General features: G+C 47.7%; 1 protein-coding gene across 2 annotated transcripts in view; it reads left to right on the top strand.

Moving 5' to 3' along the window:
• LCK (LCK proto-oncogene, Src family tyrosine kinase) overlaps positions 1-12,518 on the top strand; it is an 18,308-nt gene extending 5,790 nt beyond the window's left edge. The window contains exons 2-14 of one of the 2 annotated variants that reach the window (XM_006924294.3): positions 3,857-3,920; positions 4,522-4,631; positions 4,940-5,021; positions 5,217-5,307; positions 5,547-5,645; positions 5,794-5,897; positions 6,054-6,203; positions 6,510-6,662; positions 6,801-6,980; positions 9,007-9,083; positions 9,174-9,327; positions 9,411-9,542; positions 11,873-12,518. In XM_006924294.3, the coding sequence (XP_006924356.1) occupies positions 4,527-4,631; positions 4,940-5,021; positions 5,217-5,307; positions 5,547-5,645; positions 5,794-5,897; positions 6,054-6,203; positions 6,510-6,662; positions 6,801-6,980; positions 9,007-9,083; positions 9,174-9,327; positions 9,411-9,542; positions 11,873-12,075 (1,530 nt within the window). In that variant the 5' untranslated portion in view covers positions 3,857-3,920; positions 4,522-4,526 and the 3' untranslated portion in view covers positions 12,076-12,518. The remainder of the gene's footprint in view (positions 1-3,856; positions 3,921-4,521; positions 4,632-4,939; positions 5,022-5,216; positions 5,308-5,546; positions 5,646-5,793; positions 5,898-6,053; positions 6,204-6,509; positions 6,663-6,800; positions 6,981-9,006; positions 9,084-9,173; positions 9,328-9,410; positions 9,543-11,872) is intronic. The other variant, XM_006924293.3, reaches the window with a different exon arrangement.
• Positions 12,519-13,756: the final 1,238 nt, after the last annotated feature.

The following is a 13,756-nucleotide window of genomic DNA, read 5'->3' as shown; positions in this document are numbered from 1 at the left end:
CACTGAATCATATACCTCCATTTGCACAGACTTGCATTCATCATCAGATAAATGTACACTGAGAAACATGCATTCTAGGTAGAGGGGGAAGTGTCTTAGAGAGAAAGGTTTTGTTAACAGCACAATGAATGCATTTTTGATGGAGAGTGGACCCTACCCTGTTAGACCTCCTCCCTGCCCATTTTCTCTGTGACCTCTCAGGCTCCGATCCCCTCTCCACTTTAAACTTCTCAGGAAGTGAAGAGTAGAGGAAAGTGCCTTGATCAAGGAGGTAAGGGCCTGATTTGAGTTTTGCCTCTGCCAAGAGCCCTCGTGTGCTGTTGGGAAAATCACTTAACCTCTCTGACTCCCCAGCTTTTCCATCTTTTAAATGAGGCTGGTGATAATAGTAAACTCTTCCCTCTCAATGACTCCTGTGCCCTTCCTCTGTTGTACCTCACCTCGGCCCCATGAATTTCATGCTTTTGAAGTTTTTGCCTATTAAACTACCTCATTTACTTCTTTTTTGTTTTCTAGTTCAAATTTTAATCAAAGACTTAACTAAATATGCACTGAAGAAACAATAGTACAATTTATCAAACTAAGAAACAGGTTATAGTGTGATTTCACTTCAGATTTTTGAAATATTGAAATAATCTGCAGGCCTCCAACATTATCTTGGGGCCTCCTAGGAGCATGTTGCTCCCCATGGCTTTAGGCTGAGAGCCACTCACCAAAATAATCTCTGACATTAACAGATCCTGGTGTCTTCTGATTGCTGCCAGACCCTACACTCCAAAGCTCACCTTTTGTAGAGAGTGGGATTTGCTACCTGCAGCTGGAGGGCTCCAGGAACAAAAAACAAGCCACGGAGGAAACACTAGGCGTCAGATACCAGACAGTTATAGAGTTCCTTTTGGCTTAATTTAGCACAGCTTGACTTTTTCTCACTCATGGCCTCAGTTTTTAGGGATATCAGTTCCATGCCGATAGGCCCAGATTCAGTCTAAGATCAGATCCTGCCTGCATGCTCTTCTGAAACCCAGCCCAAGGTCTTGTGGCTGTTTTTCCCTCCCCACCTGACCCCAGCCAGAACTAGGTACCAGCTTCCAGCCCTATGATCTGCAGCCTAGATTCTTTCAGCTCCTTCTATTGGCCTCTCCTTACTGCTGTACCCCAGTTCATCCTCTTTTTTCAACCTCAAACTTTTTTCATCTTTCTCTTCCCCTTTTCTGAAGCCTCCAAGAATACGGGGCTGGAAGGGACTTTACTGATTTAAGTTCACACTCCATCTGATGTTGCCGTTCTCTCTACAATATTACTGACCTGTGTTTTTCTGAGGCCTGTTTGAATATCACAAACAATAGGATTCTCATGACCTTACTCGATAGCTCAGCTAGCTCATCTCAGGCTGGCTCCAGGTTGTCATCAGTCCTTTTCTGGAGGCTTTTGCTACCCATCAGTTCCTGGCCATAATAAAATTAGCAGTGAAAAAGCAAATTTCAGCCACAGATGTGGGGACTCTGGCTGAGCAGGATTTCTCAAACACCCCCTAGCCCCTAGATTTCTCAACCTGCCCCTACAACTCTTCCTTGAAAGTTTCTTGATTTGACTTAAAATTTCATGTACATTTTGCATTTTCCTCCATCACAGATCTGGGTTTAACTATATGTTTATGGTCAGGGAACACTGATGCATACTTATGTTTTCTGGTACATATGAGAGGTAGTGAGGATCTCAGTTTAAGAAACAGGAGCTTACAGCAAAGAGGATTATTTACCAGTCCTGTTCTCTCACCCACTAGAGCAGGGATTGGTAGGGCAGAATGTGCACTGGTGAAAGTCTTCCTAAACTCTAAACTAAGCTAATATTTATTAAGCTATGAGAAAGGATGATCATCTCCATTTAACAGAAAAGGTAAAGGGAGGCTAAGGAAGATGATTTCAGCAAAGTCACACAATAAGTGTCAGAACCAGGATTTGAACTTAGGTCTCTTTGACTCGAGGGCTTGTCCTTGAGTCTTTATTTATTTATTTTTAAACTGAGGTATAACTGACATGGTCCTTAAGCCTTGCTAACCCAAATCCTCCACTGTTCCCACTTCCACTTGGTCCCGGCATGGATTAGCAACTCTAGCTTTGTTCTGCCCCAAATAGATTGCTTGAATTTAAGCAGGCCTCTCCGGGCCAAAGTTTTTTCACCTAAAACCAGAGATTAGACTTTAGTGGTTGCTAAGACCTTCGCAGATGGGAGAATCTGTGCATTTAAAAAATTAAAAAAAAAATTTTTAATCACAGTTGACATTTAATATTGTATTAGTTTCAGGTGTACAACATAATGGTTAGACATTTATCTAATTTATGAAGTGATCCCTCTGATCAGTCCTAGTACCTACCTGGCACCATACGTAGTACTACAATATTATTGACTATATTCCCTATGTTGTACTTTATATCCCTGTGACTATTTTTTTTAACTGCCAACTTGCACTTCTTAATCCCTTCACCTTTTTCACCCTGCCTCCCAACCCCTTTTTTATTTGGCAACCACCAGTCTGTTCTCTGCATCTATGAGTTTGTTTCTGTTTTGTTTGTTCGTTTATTCTGTTCTTTAGACTCCACCTACAAGTGAAATCGTATGGTATTTGTCTTTCTCTGACTTATTTTGCTTATCATACTCTCTAGGTCCACCCATGTTGTTGCAAATTGTGAGATTTCATTTTTTTATGGCCAGGTAGTATTCCGTTGTATATATGTACCATATCTTCTTTATCCAATTGTCTATCGATGAACACTTAGGTTGCTTCCATATCTTGGCTATTCTATATGAAATGTCCTTCTTTGTCTCTTGTTATAGCCTTTATTTTAAAGTCTACTTTTTCTTGTATAAATATTGCTACCCCAGCTTTTTTTTTTTTTTTTTCATTTCCATTTGCAGGAAATATTTTTTTCCATCTCTTTACTTTCAGTCTGTATCTTTCCATCTGAAGTGGGTCTGCTGTAGGCAGTGTATGTATGAGTCTTGTTTTCTTATCCATTCAGACACCTTGTCTTTTGATTGGAATGTTTAATCTATTTACATTCGAAGTAATTGTTGATAGTCATTTTATTATTTATGTTTTTGATCTTTTCTTTTTCTTCTTCTTCTTTTCTTATAATACTGGTTTGGTGGTAATGAACTCCTTAGTTTTTCTTGTCTGAGAGAGAATTTGTTCATTAGCTCTCTGCATACCTGTCAACATTTATTAATGATGACTTGTTTTGGGTGCTGGGGGCATTCAGGCAAGTAAAGCACAGCTTCTGTTCTTGAGGAATCTCCCATCTCATCAAAGGGGTGGGAGAGCCAGTAGAACTACACATAAATCAGTCTAGTCATGGCACTCAGTGCCTAAGTTGATGATTGTGGTCTGAGTAGAATGTTGTAGGAGCAAAGATCATTAGGAAGGTTTCACAGAGTAGGTGATATTTGAGCTGAGCCTTGAAGGTTGAGTTCAATAGATGGGCAAAAAGAGAGGGCTCCAACGCAGGGGAACCACATATGCAAAGGCATGGTAAGAAAATAGTGTGGGGTGTTTGGGAGAGACAAGAGTAGCTTAGAACACAAGCTATGTGAGTATGTGGGTGGAGGTGCTTGTGTATGTGTTGTTTGTGTATGTGTGTGTGTAGCAGAATAGATTAAAGAGGTGGATTTGATCTCATTATTAAAGGGTCTTGAATGCATAGTAAATTAAACTTTATCTGAGAACTAGTGCTTTCTAAGCAGTTCTGAGGAGCAGATCCAGGGAAGGAGATGTCTCAGGGACTCCTAGGGGCTTCAGAGTGAGGTCCCTACTCTGCTTCAGGCAGACCAGCTCCACTTTTACCTGCTTTATCTATAGGTTTCTGCTTGATTTCATATGACAAAAAGTTTCCACTGCTAAAGCAAGCAAACAGATAAAAAAGGTACAGCCAATAGGGGGGCTGAAACGTTTTCTGCTGGGGAGAAACAGAAAGAACCCTCTGAAGGAGACAGTGTGTAGGATGGGGGTGGGGGGGCAGAGGCCCCATTTGGGAGCAGGAATCTCTTTTTCAGCTTCCTTGTCTGGAGAGGGGAATTGTAATTAGGATGTGGGGCACACACACCTCTCTGGTAGGGATAGATCGAAACTTAGGTCTCCCCCCAAGGCTTGGGGAAGTATGTATGATCTCTGGTAGGTAGTCCCCAACATGGGGGATGGGCAGAGAGAGCCGGTAGGGGAGAGGCAGGAAGCGGGCAACTAACAAAGGTGCCTGTGGCAGTTTGCCCATCCCAGGTGGGAAGGTGGGGTCTAGGGCTTAGCCCAGGCCTTGTGTGACTTTAGTTGTGGCCTAGGGGCTCAGAGGGAGCATTATTTGGGAGCTACAGCCCCAGTTTGTTTCTATGGATTGTTGGGGGGGAGGGGGAATGTGTGTGCTTATAATCTCAGGTACTTCTGGAAGTTTCCAGGGCTAGGCCCAAGCATGTCTGATGTTAGGGGGAGTAAATCTTGGGGGACCCCCTTCAGCTCCCTCTCCATTCCCCCAGGGACCATGGGCTGTAGCTGCAGCTCAAATCCTGAAGATGACTGGATGGAAAACATCGATGTATGTGAGAACTGCCATTACCCTATAGTCTCACTGGATGGCAAGGCCAAGGTAAGAGGCAAGACAGGGGGCTTGGTGAGGGAGCCCAGTGCAGTGCACAACCAAGGAGAACGAAATGGACTACCACTGCAGGTTCTTGAAATAACAAACTAGCCATCTCCCCTGCAATACAGAAAGAAAAAGAAGCTCTGAGGGGAAAAGGCTCTTCTAAGGTCACACAAAAGTAGTTTGACAAAGTCAGGGAGAAGAATGACCCAGCTAGACTGAAGAAGTGAAAGAGAGCAGAGCAGTGGGGAGGGGAGCCAGGGCCTGACCCAGCCTCCTGCTCTCTGACCTTACTCTCACCCCTCACCCCGCAGCTGCCCATCAGGAATGGCTCTGAGGTGCGGGATCCACTTGTTACCTACGAGGGCTCCAACCCCCCAGCTTCCCCACTGCAAGGTGACCTCAACCAGTAGGGCCGGGAAGATAAGGCCTGTGGATCCTTGGCTGTCGTCCTCCGTCTCCTCCCTACCTATTCTCTGCCCTGTCCTGTCTCTTGTCCCCAGTCTTGTCCTCTGCTCTGTGGCTCCTGAACTCCAAGTTCCCAGCCTGTTCCAGGTTGTTTCTCCCTGACTCCGCCCCCTATCTTTACAGACAACCTGGTTATCGCCCTGCACAGCTATGAGCCATCTCACGATGGAGACCTGGGCTTCGAGAAGGGTGAACAACTGCGTATCCTGGAGCAGTGAGTACCCCTTCCATGACACCCATCCTTGCCCTGTATGCGAGCGAGCCGGAATCCCCGGTACCGCAGCTCTCCTGCCGCTCCTGACTGGCTTGCAGTGGGGGTGCCCTTGAAACGAAATGGAAGGCTCCAGAGTTCTGAGCTGGAGGGTGGGTGGCATGGCATAACTGGGGCTCTGAGGAAGGGTTTCCAGGTTTCCAAAGCTGAGCAGGCCACGCTGACCGCCGCTTGTCGCGCAGGAGTGGCGAGTGGTGGAAGGCGCAGTCGCTGACCACTGGCCAGGAAGGTTTCATCCCCTTCAACTTCGTTGCCAAAGCGAACAGCCTGGAGCCCGAACCGTGAGTGGGGTCTAGTACTGGGAATGGATGGGAGCAGATTTAGGGACCCCGGAGCAGAGGAGGGGTGCTAAAGGTGGTGGTGAATGCTTGAGGGTGATGGAGGAAGAAAGAACCAACAGACTACGGTCTTCGCTTCTGCCTTGCGCAGCTGGTTCTTCAAGAACCTGAGCCGCAAGGATGCAGAACGGCAGCTCCTGGCGCCCGGGAACACGCACGGCTCCTTCCTGATCCGGGAGAGCGAGAGCACCGCGGGTGAGCGCTGGGCGGGGCCGGTGGGCGGGGACGCGGGCTGGAGCCGCGGCGCGGAGGTGCGAGCCGGAGAGCTAGGGGGCTGAGGCTCAGTTGCGGAGGCCAACCTTGCTGAAGGCCAACCCTCTTTTGTGTTCTTTCATCCATTTTTTAATTTAGGATCGTTTTCCCTGTCCGTCCGGGATTTCGATCAGAACCAGGGAGAGGTGGTGAAACATTACAAGATCCGTAACTTGGACAAAGGCGGCTTCTACATTTCCCCCCGCATCACTTTTCCTGGCCTGCACGAGCTGGTCCGCCATTACACCAGTGAGCGCGGCAAGATCTCCTAAGACATGGGCCTGAGGCTCCTTCATCTGTGCCCCATCAGCTTGCCTCCCCGAAGTCCCTCTCGGGGGTACCCTCTACCCATCTCTGAGTATGCTCCTTCACCACCCTCCCGCAGTGGGTGAGGTGTGATACCCTATAGCCTCTGGTGTCAGGTGACAGTCCCAAACCACCTCCGCCAGGCCATTTCTCCTAGACGGGACTTGGTGAAGTGGGGTCTGGGGCGGGGGGCGGTACCCAAGTCCTGCCATATTCACAGCCCTACCCCCCGCACCCTTGTCCTCGCAGATGCTCCCGACGGGCTATGCACGCGGTTAAGCCGCCCCTGCCAGACCCAGAAGCCTCAGAAGCCGTGGTGGGAGGACGAATGGGAGGTTCCCAGGGAGACGCTGAAGCTGGTGGAGCGGCTGGGGGCTGGCCAGTTCGGGGAGGTGTGGATGGGTGAGTAAGGCCCTCCAGGACTGTGGGGAAGAGGGAGGGGAGGCGTTTTCTGAGGTCGGTATCTTTTCTGGGTGTCTCGCTCTGGATGCATGGGGCTCTGAGCTCTGAGCGACTTCCTCCAATCCCTCCCTGCCCCAGGGTACTACAACGGGCACACGAAGGTGGCAGTGAAGAGCTTGAAGCAGGGCAGCATGTCCCCTGACGCCTTCCTGGCGGAGGCCAACCTCATGAAGCAGTTGCAACACCAGCGGTTGGTCCGTCTCTACGCGGTGGTCACCCAGGAGCCCATCTACATCATCACGGAATACATGGAGAACGGTAGGCGCCACCGCCGTGTTCGGCCGCTGGGGGGCGCTGCCGTCCCTCCTCTGCTCCTGCTAGAGGGTGGAGGAGATAAGTCTTTTCATCTGGCTCAGCTCTCAAGGTTTCTAGAGTGTTCCTGGGCCCCTAAAGACTCACCTGCAGGGGTGAGAAGAGAGTGTGTCCTCCAAGCCCATCTGGGAGCCCAGCTAAAGGTGGCAGGTCTTGAAGAGCATTCACCCCCGATCTTCTCTGACCTGCAGTCCCATTTGTTTCCTTCAAAGCCCTGCCTTGATCTAAGGATGTTTGATATCAGGAGATGAGTGGGTCGCTAGCCCCATTTCTTTCCCTTCTGCTCCTTGGGAGGGCTGATCTGCCCCAAAGCCCTCTTTTTCTGGATGGGCTCCTTCCCCTCCCTCTCCCCCTCCCCTGTCCACTATTGGACAGAGTGAGAGCCTCAGGAAGGTAAATAGAAATTTCTAGACCCAGTTTTGCTGCTGATTCGCTGTGTGACACAGGCCAAGTCCTTGTTCCGCCTCTGGTGCTCAGTGTCCCCAAGTATAACGGCAGAAATCTAAACGAGCTCACCCAGAAATAATATAGTTATTAAGGGGCCTAGAGTCGGACTGCCTGGGTTAGAATCCTGGCTTCACAATTGTGTGGCCTTGGGCTAATTGCCTCACTTCTCTCTCCATGGTTTACTCACCCATGGTTTGATCGCCCATAAAATGGTGATCATAATGCAATAGTAACTTTAGCGTAGGTCTTAGTGGGGATGAAAGAGTTAGTGCATATAGAGCAGTTAGAACAGTTCCTGCCATATAGTAACTGCTCAGTAAGTTTGTTGTTATCTGGCTCTAATTCTTTGGGAGTATATGATCTGTCCCTCTTTGAGGAAGGAGGAAAAAAGCTGTTAATTGGCTAATGGATTCTGGAAATGGCAAATAGGTTTTTATCATGTGGGCCAACTTTGGTAGTTAGAGTTCTGTATTGAGGATTCTGAGGCTTATAGGTTTTTATCATGTGGGCCAACTTTGGTAGTTACTTAGAGTTCTGTATTGAGGATTCTGAGGCTCACTAGAAGTGAGTGCTGGGATTGATTAGCAACATCTGCCACGGAAACAAGGGAGGAATGGCAGTATATGTCTATGTATTTGCTGTGTCTGGGTGAGGCCTTTATCTTTGGTGACTAATTTAGCACCCAGTGGGACACGCAGGTTGCTGTCATCTTCACATAGGGATTTGATCTCTTGAGAAAGGCTAGTAGTCCCTAGCTCCCTTCCAGTAACTCCCAGCCCTGATCTTCTCCTAGTCATCCTCTGATACCAGAGAGGTGGTCCCTCTGGCCACTAGGCACCTCTTTTCATACTCCATTTAATGTGTTCGGCACACGTTAATTGCTGCTTACTTTGGGCTGGGCAGTGGGAACATGGATAGGCAAAACAAGTTTCCTGCTGTCAGGGAAATCTCATTTTAGTTATGTGTACTAGGAAAACCAGAGTTTGTGTCATAGGAAAATTTTAGCATGCCATAGGGAATATAGGTGATGATGCAATTTATTATTTCTGTAGGATCTAGAGAGGCTTCCTAGAGGAATAGTCTAGCTGGTCCATGAAAGAAAAGTAGCATTTTTAGCAGGCAGAGATGAGACAGAGACTTTGGGGTGAGAGCCCAGTGGTCTATGTGAAAAATCTTAAAATTGTCTGGGATAGGTGGAGTAAAAGAGGTAGGAATGGGGGGAAGAGAAGAAACTACAAATGTGGACCATGCAACATTTTGGATGCCTGACTGAGGAGGTTGAGCTCTACCTCAATGGTGACAAGAAGCTTACAGACTTCTCCAAGCATGTCCCATCTTAGTCTCTGGGAAAAGATCTTCATACATCCTGGGCTTCCTCACTCTGAGCACATACTCTTCCATTTTCAGGTCTCACTCTTCCTTTCTACTTGTCAGACACTGCTTCTAGACCCCCAGTTAGGAGAGAAGAGCCTGAGAGCTTCCCCTTGGGGCAACTTGGGTCAACAACCATTGCTTCTGTCCACAGGGAGCCTGGTGGATTTTCTCAAGACCCCTGCAGGTATCAAACTGACCATCAACAAACTCTTGGACATGGCAGCCCAAGTAAGGAGACTGGGGAGGTTTGGGCATGGGCACAGGCCAGTGGGGTGAGGATGTCTGGCCCAGGACTGTTGACCTATACATGGCCTGCAGATTGCAGAGGGCATGGCATTCATTGAAGAGCGCAATTATATCCACCGTGACCTGAGGGCTGCTAACATCCTGGTGTCTGATACCCTGAGCTGCAAAATAGCAGACTTTGGACTAGCACGCCTCATCGAGGACAACGAGTACACAGCCAGGGAGGGTAGGTGTGGGATATAAGGGAACTCTGGGGCCTACAGGGTCTGGCCAAGCAGACCCAGGTGACCTCACTCTGCCTACCCCCAGGAGCCAAGTTTCCAATTAAGTGGACAGCACCAGAAGCCATTAACTATGGGACCTTCACTATCAAGTCGGACGTGTGGTCTTTTGGGATACTGTTGACGGAGATTGTCACTCATGGCCGCATCCCTTACCCAGGTCAGGGCCAAGGGCAGGAGCTGAAAAGGGTGATGGGGAAGGGCAACAAAATCCATGTTTTTCCACTCGCTTTTTCCCAGGCTCAGAATCTGAAACTTTCTACCTGCTTCTCTTCCATCTTCTAAGGGATGGGACTCCAGCATCAGATGTCACATCAGCCACAGCTGGCTTCCATCTATGTCTCTGGATCTTTTTTTTTCAATAATCCCATCTCTTCTCTTTAGTTCTGATACAGGTAGCCTAGTATGGTAGAAGAGGATCTGGCCTGAGAGGCAAAAGGCCTGCCTTTTATTACCAGATTAGCCATGTAAGGTTAGAACAGTTCCTGGATCATACTAAGTACTCAAGAGTGTTAAGTTTTGTTATTAATCAGTTGGGCAAGTGACTTTGGGCAGATGACTTCACCTTCCTGAGCCTCAGTTTCCTGATACGAAAAAGGAAACTATTTGTGAAAGAGCTTGACTCATAATAGGTGCTCACTAAATATTGACTTATCTTCCCTCTGAAGCTTTCTGTCTAAAGAGTGAGACACATAAGCAACTAATTACACGCCTCTTCTACCCCTCCCTTTATCTCATGTACAAAGTCCTTTACCCCTGAATTCAGCCAAGAAAGGGATGGAATTTTTTGAAATGAACTTTCTAGGAAAGTGAAGAAAGGAAATGAAACACAAAGACAGAGCAGGCAGGTCATGGAACACAGAGGTTGGATTTGTAGAAGTTTCCCACATCCCAAGAGCAGTGTGCACAGAACTTCTCTCCTAGGAATGGAAAGGCACCTTAGAATCAGGTGAGAGCCTGAAGGACTTCTCTGCCCTGGATTTGCCCCATCACAGAGTCTAGGGACAGCACTGGGACTAGAACCACACTTGGTCATCTTGCCAAGGGCCCTCGCTGCTCCTCCACTGTGCCCATAGAGATAAACTCGTATAGAATTCTCTATTAGAAGAAAAAAGGCATTGAAAACATGATAAATGGCAACTGATACATGGCTTTGGGATCAGAGAGACAATGAGGAGTAATGGGGACCTGGGTGAACTTGCGTCTGCTCCAGCAGATGGTTGCTGTTGAGACATGGAGGCCCAGATCTCTGGTTTTTTCAAGAAAAGCTAGAACTTGGAGTTTTAGAAGAATTCACCCAGTTTCAAATATTGGTGATTGATTCACATTGTTCAAACACTATAGAGGCCAAACTGAAGTAGGTCTGTGGGCTATATTTAGACTGGGTTTAGCCGATGGGTTTGCAGCCTTGACTCTACCTAGCCTTGGGTGTTTAGTTCCCTGCCTGTGTCCTCCAATGTCCTGATTTTGAAATGTGAGGGACTCATAGCTGGAGGCCTCCCAGGGGCAAAGCTTCTGGGAGAGGGTCTCTATTGAGTAGGATCAAGTCTCAAGTTTTGCAGGAGCAAAACTTCTATTTTGCCAGGACCGTATAAGGGTTTAGTCTTTGAGGACTGACTGTCACAGTCTCTTTTCAGGAGACTGAAGGAGAAATAAGAAGCCACATGGGAAATTTAGAAACAGAGAGCTGTGTTTCTACTGTGACCATGCAGTTCTCCAGACCTGCTCCTCTCAGGGTCCACTTGCTAGGAGCCTGCTAGGTGGGCCAGGAGGAGCAAAAAGGGTGGGAACTGGCCCCAAAATTATTTCATATGGGTCACAGAGGGACCTTATAAATCTCTGCCTCACACAGGGTCTGCTTTGTTGGAGGCCATGGTCCATCTGGCTTCCTGATGCAGTATCTCATGTACTTGAGAAGCCTCACCACTGTCCTGGCTGTGGGCTCCCATTCTGGGCCCTGACCACCACGTCCTTCCTTATCAAATTAGAGTAATCACAAGTGTTATCTTGTGGCCCATTGGAAATTAGGGACAAGTCGCCTAACCCACCCCAGCCTGACACTTCTTCCATGCTTCTGGCCTTCACCCCCTCCCAAATGGTGTGGTTCCTCTCCATCTTCAAGCACTATACTTGGTGCTTTATATGCACTACCTCATTCAATCCTCATAAAAACTCTGTGAAGTAGGAGCTACTGTTTGTTCTATTTTCCGGATGAGAAAACTGAGGCTCAAAGAGGTGAGGTGGCTCACCCAAGGTCTCACAGCTGACAGGTGTTACAGGTGTGTGTCGTTGAGTGTCTAAGCCATAGCAGACACTCCAAGTGGCATGGCTGATGTTTAGCAGTTACCGCTAGTAAGGCCTTACCATCGATGAAGACCGAAATCCTTTTAGATTGCTCACACCATGCCAGTTAAATGTTCTGAACATCACCTCTACCTATGGGCTTCCAAAGCCTGGAACCTTGATGTCCTTTCTCCCATCAACCTCCAGGGATGACCAATCCTGAGGTGATTCAGAACCTAGAGCGAGGCTACCGCATGGTGAGACCTGACAACTGTCCGGAGGAGCTGTACCACCTCATGATGCTGTGCTGGAAGGAGCGCCCAGAGGACCGGCCCACCTTTGACTACCTGCGCAGTGTGCTGGATGACTTCTTCACGGCCACGGAGGGCCAGTACCAGCCCCAGCCCTGAAAGGCCTAACTGGCTAGGACATGGAACCCTTCTCCCATCTAGCAAACCTGGGGGAGAAGCAGTTCTTGTGCCATAACCATGTGGCCAATGCACATATAGACTCTGCAAGTGAATCCTACCAACATATGATATATACACTTGTGTCTTATACATGGGTTCTTTAGTTGTGTGGGCTCTGCACACATGCCTTATACATGTGCGGCCCGTGTATATATATCTTGGACACCTGTCCAAGTGATCCCTTTCTGGGCCCTCCCACTTCCTGAGACCACCAGAGAAAGGAGAGAGGCCTGCCATTGACACCATCTTCTGCCCATCCCCTGTCCCTTTCCCCTGATCATGAAGAAGCTTCTTGAGGGGGGACCTTATCTAATACCTCTGTGTGCTCCTCTTTGGTGCCAGGTACCCTTCAGGAGCTCAATAAAAGTCTGTTTGTTGATGAAGGTTGTACATCTCTGCCTCCTACTCCAATATCTTCTTCTTTGGGAGGGGAGAGTGGGGTTCAGAAGATGGTAACTCTGAATTGGGACGAAAGATGAGATGAGAAGTCTGAACTTTTTCCAGCCCCGCTGATGCTGGGGGCCAAGAGGAGGTCCTTACACTTTGCTATATGGGCTCTGAACCCCTTTAAATCCCCATCCTGACTCCGACCTAGAAATTCCTAAGGTGTGTCCTAGAACCTTCCCCCTCCCATTATATAAGGGCAATAGCATTCCTTACAGCTACTGATTCAAGGGCTGTATTTGGCCAAGATGTTTTTAAACACTGAGTTAATTCACTCATTTGACAAATATTTATTGAACATCTACTGTGTGCTAGGCAAGTTCTGGGCTCGTATACAGTAGATAAGGTCTGTGCCCTTGTGGAGCTTAAATTCTAGGGAAGGGAAGACAAACAATAAGCATCACAAAGAAGTAAATGATATGGTATGCTATAAGGTGACGAGTGCTAAGGGGGAAATAGAGCAGGGTAAGGAGAATTAGGAATGTCATTTTGGGGGAGGTTAATATTTTTAAAGAGGATGGTCTGGGAAGGCCTCATTGAGAAGGTGACTGAGCAAAATTTTGAAGGGGGAGAGTGAGTGAGCCCCTTGGTATGAGGGAGGAGTGGTGGGGCAGAGGGAACAGACTGAGACAGAAGGTTGCTTGGTCAGCTCTAGAGGTAATGGCTGCTTGAGAGAGAGGGAAAGATCCTCTGGGGCCTTGTGGCCTTTGCAGGAGCCATGTTGAGGATACTTTATAGGGCTATATGCAGAACCCTCACATGATCTGACTTATATTTTGAAAGAATGGCTCTTACTGCTGTCTTGATAATAGACTGAGTTAGCAGTTTATAAAATGGGAGATTTTGCATAAAATTCCAGATTTTTGCTTCTCTCGAGAAAATAAAAGATTTGGCTCTGCTGGACTTATTTGTTCTGAAGCTGAGTAGTGGCCACTCCATTCAGGTGGGGCATGAGTTTTCTCTTTGTCAGAGTCCCCTCTTCTCCCCATTGCTCCCAGACAATGAAACTGTTAGTAGCTATTTATCATCATGTTCACACTCTTGTTTTTATAATCAAGAGGAAAATGAAATGTTTTCTTGCTCTCACATTTCCATTAAAAAGTGAGAAAATTAGAGTATCAGCTCACAGTGGCCCTGAGGGTTTCTGGGCCAGGGGCGGCCCCAAGAGTAGGAGGCT

This window comes from Pteropus alecto, unplaced genomic scaffold (assembly GCF_000325575.1).
Source record: "Pteropus alecto unplaced genomic scaffold, ASM32557v1 scaffold39, whole genome shotgun sequence".
Lineage (NCBI taxonomy): Eukaryota > Metazoa > Chordata > Mammalia > Chiroptera > Pteropodidae > Pteropus > Pteropus alecto.
The sequence above is the reverse complement of the archived record's forward strand: the minus strand, read 5'-3'. Positions and strand labels throughout refer to the sequence as shown.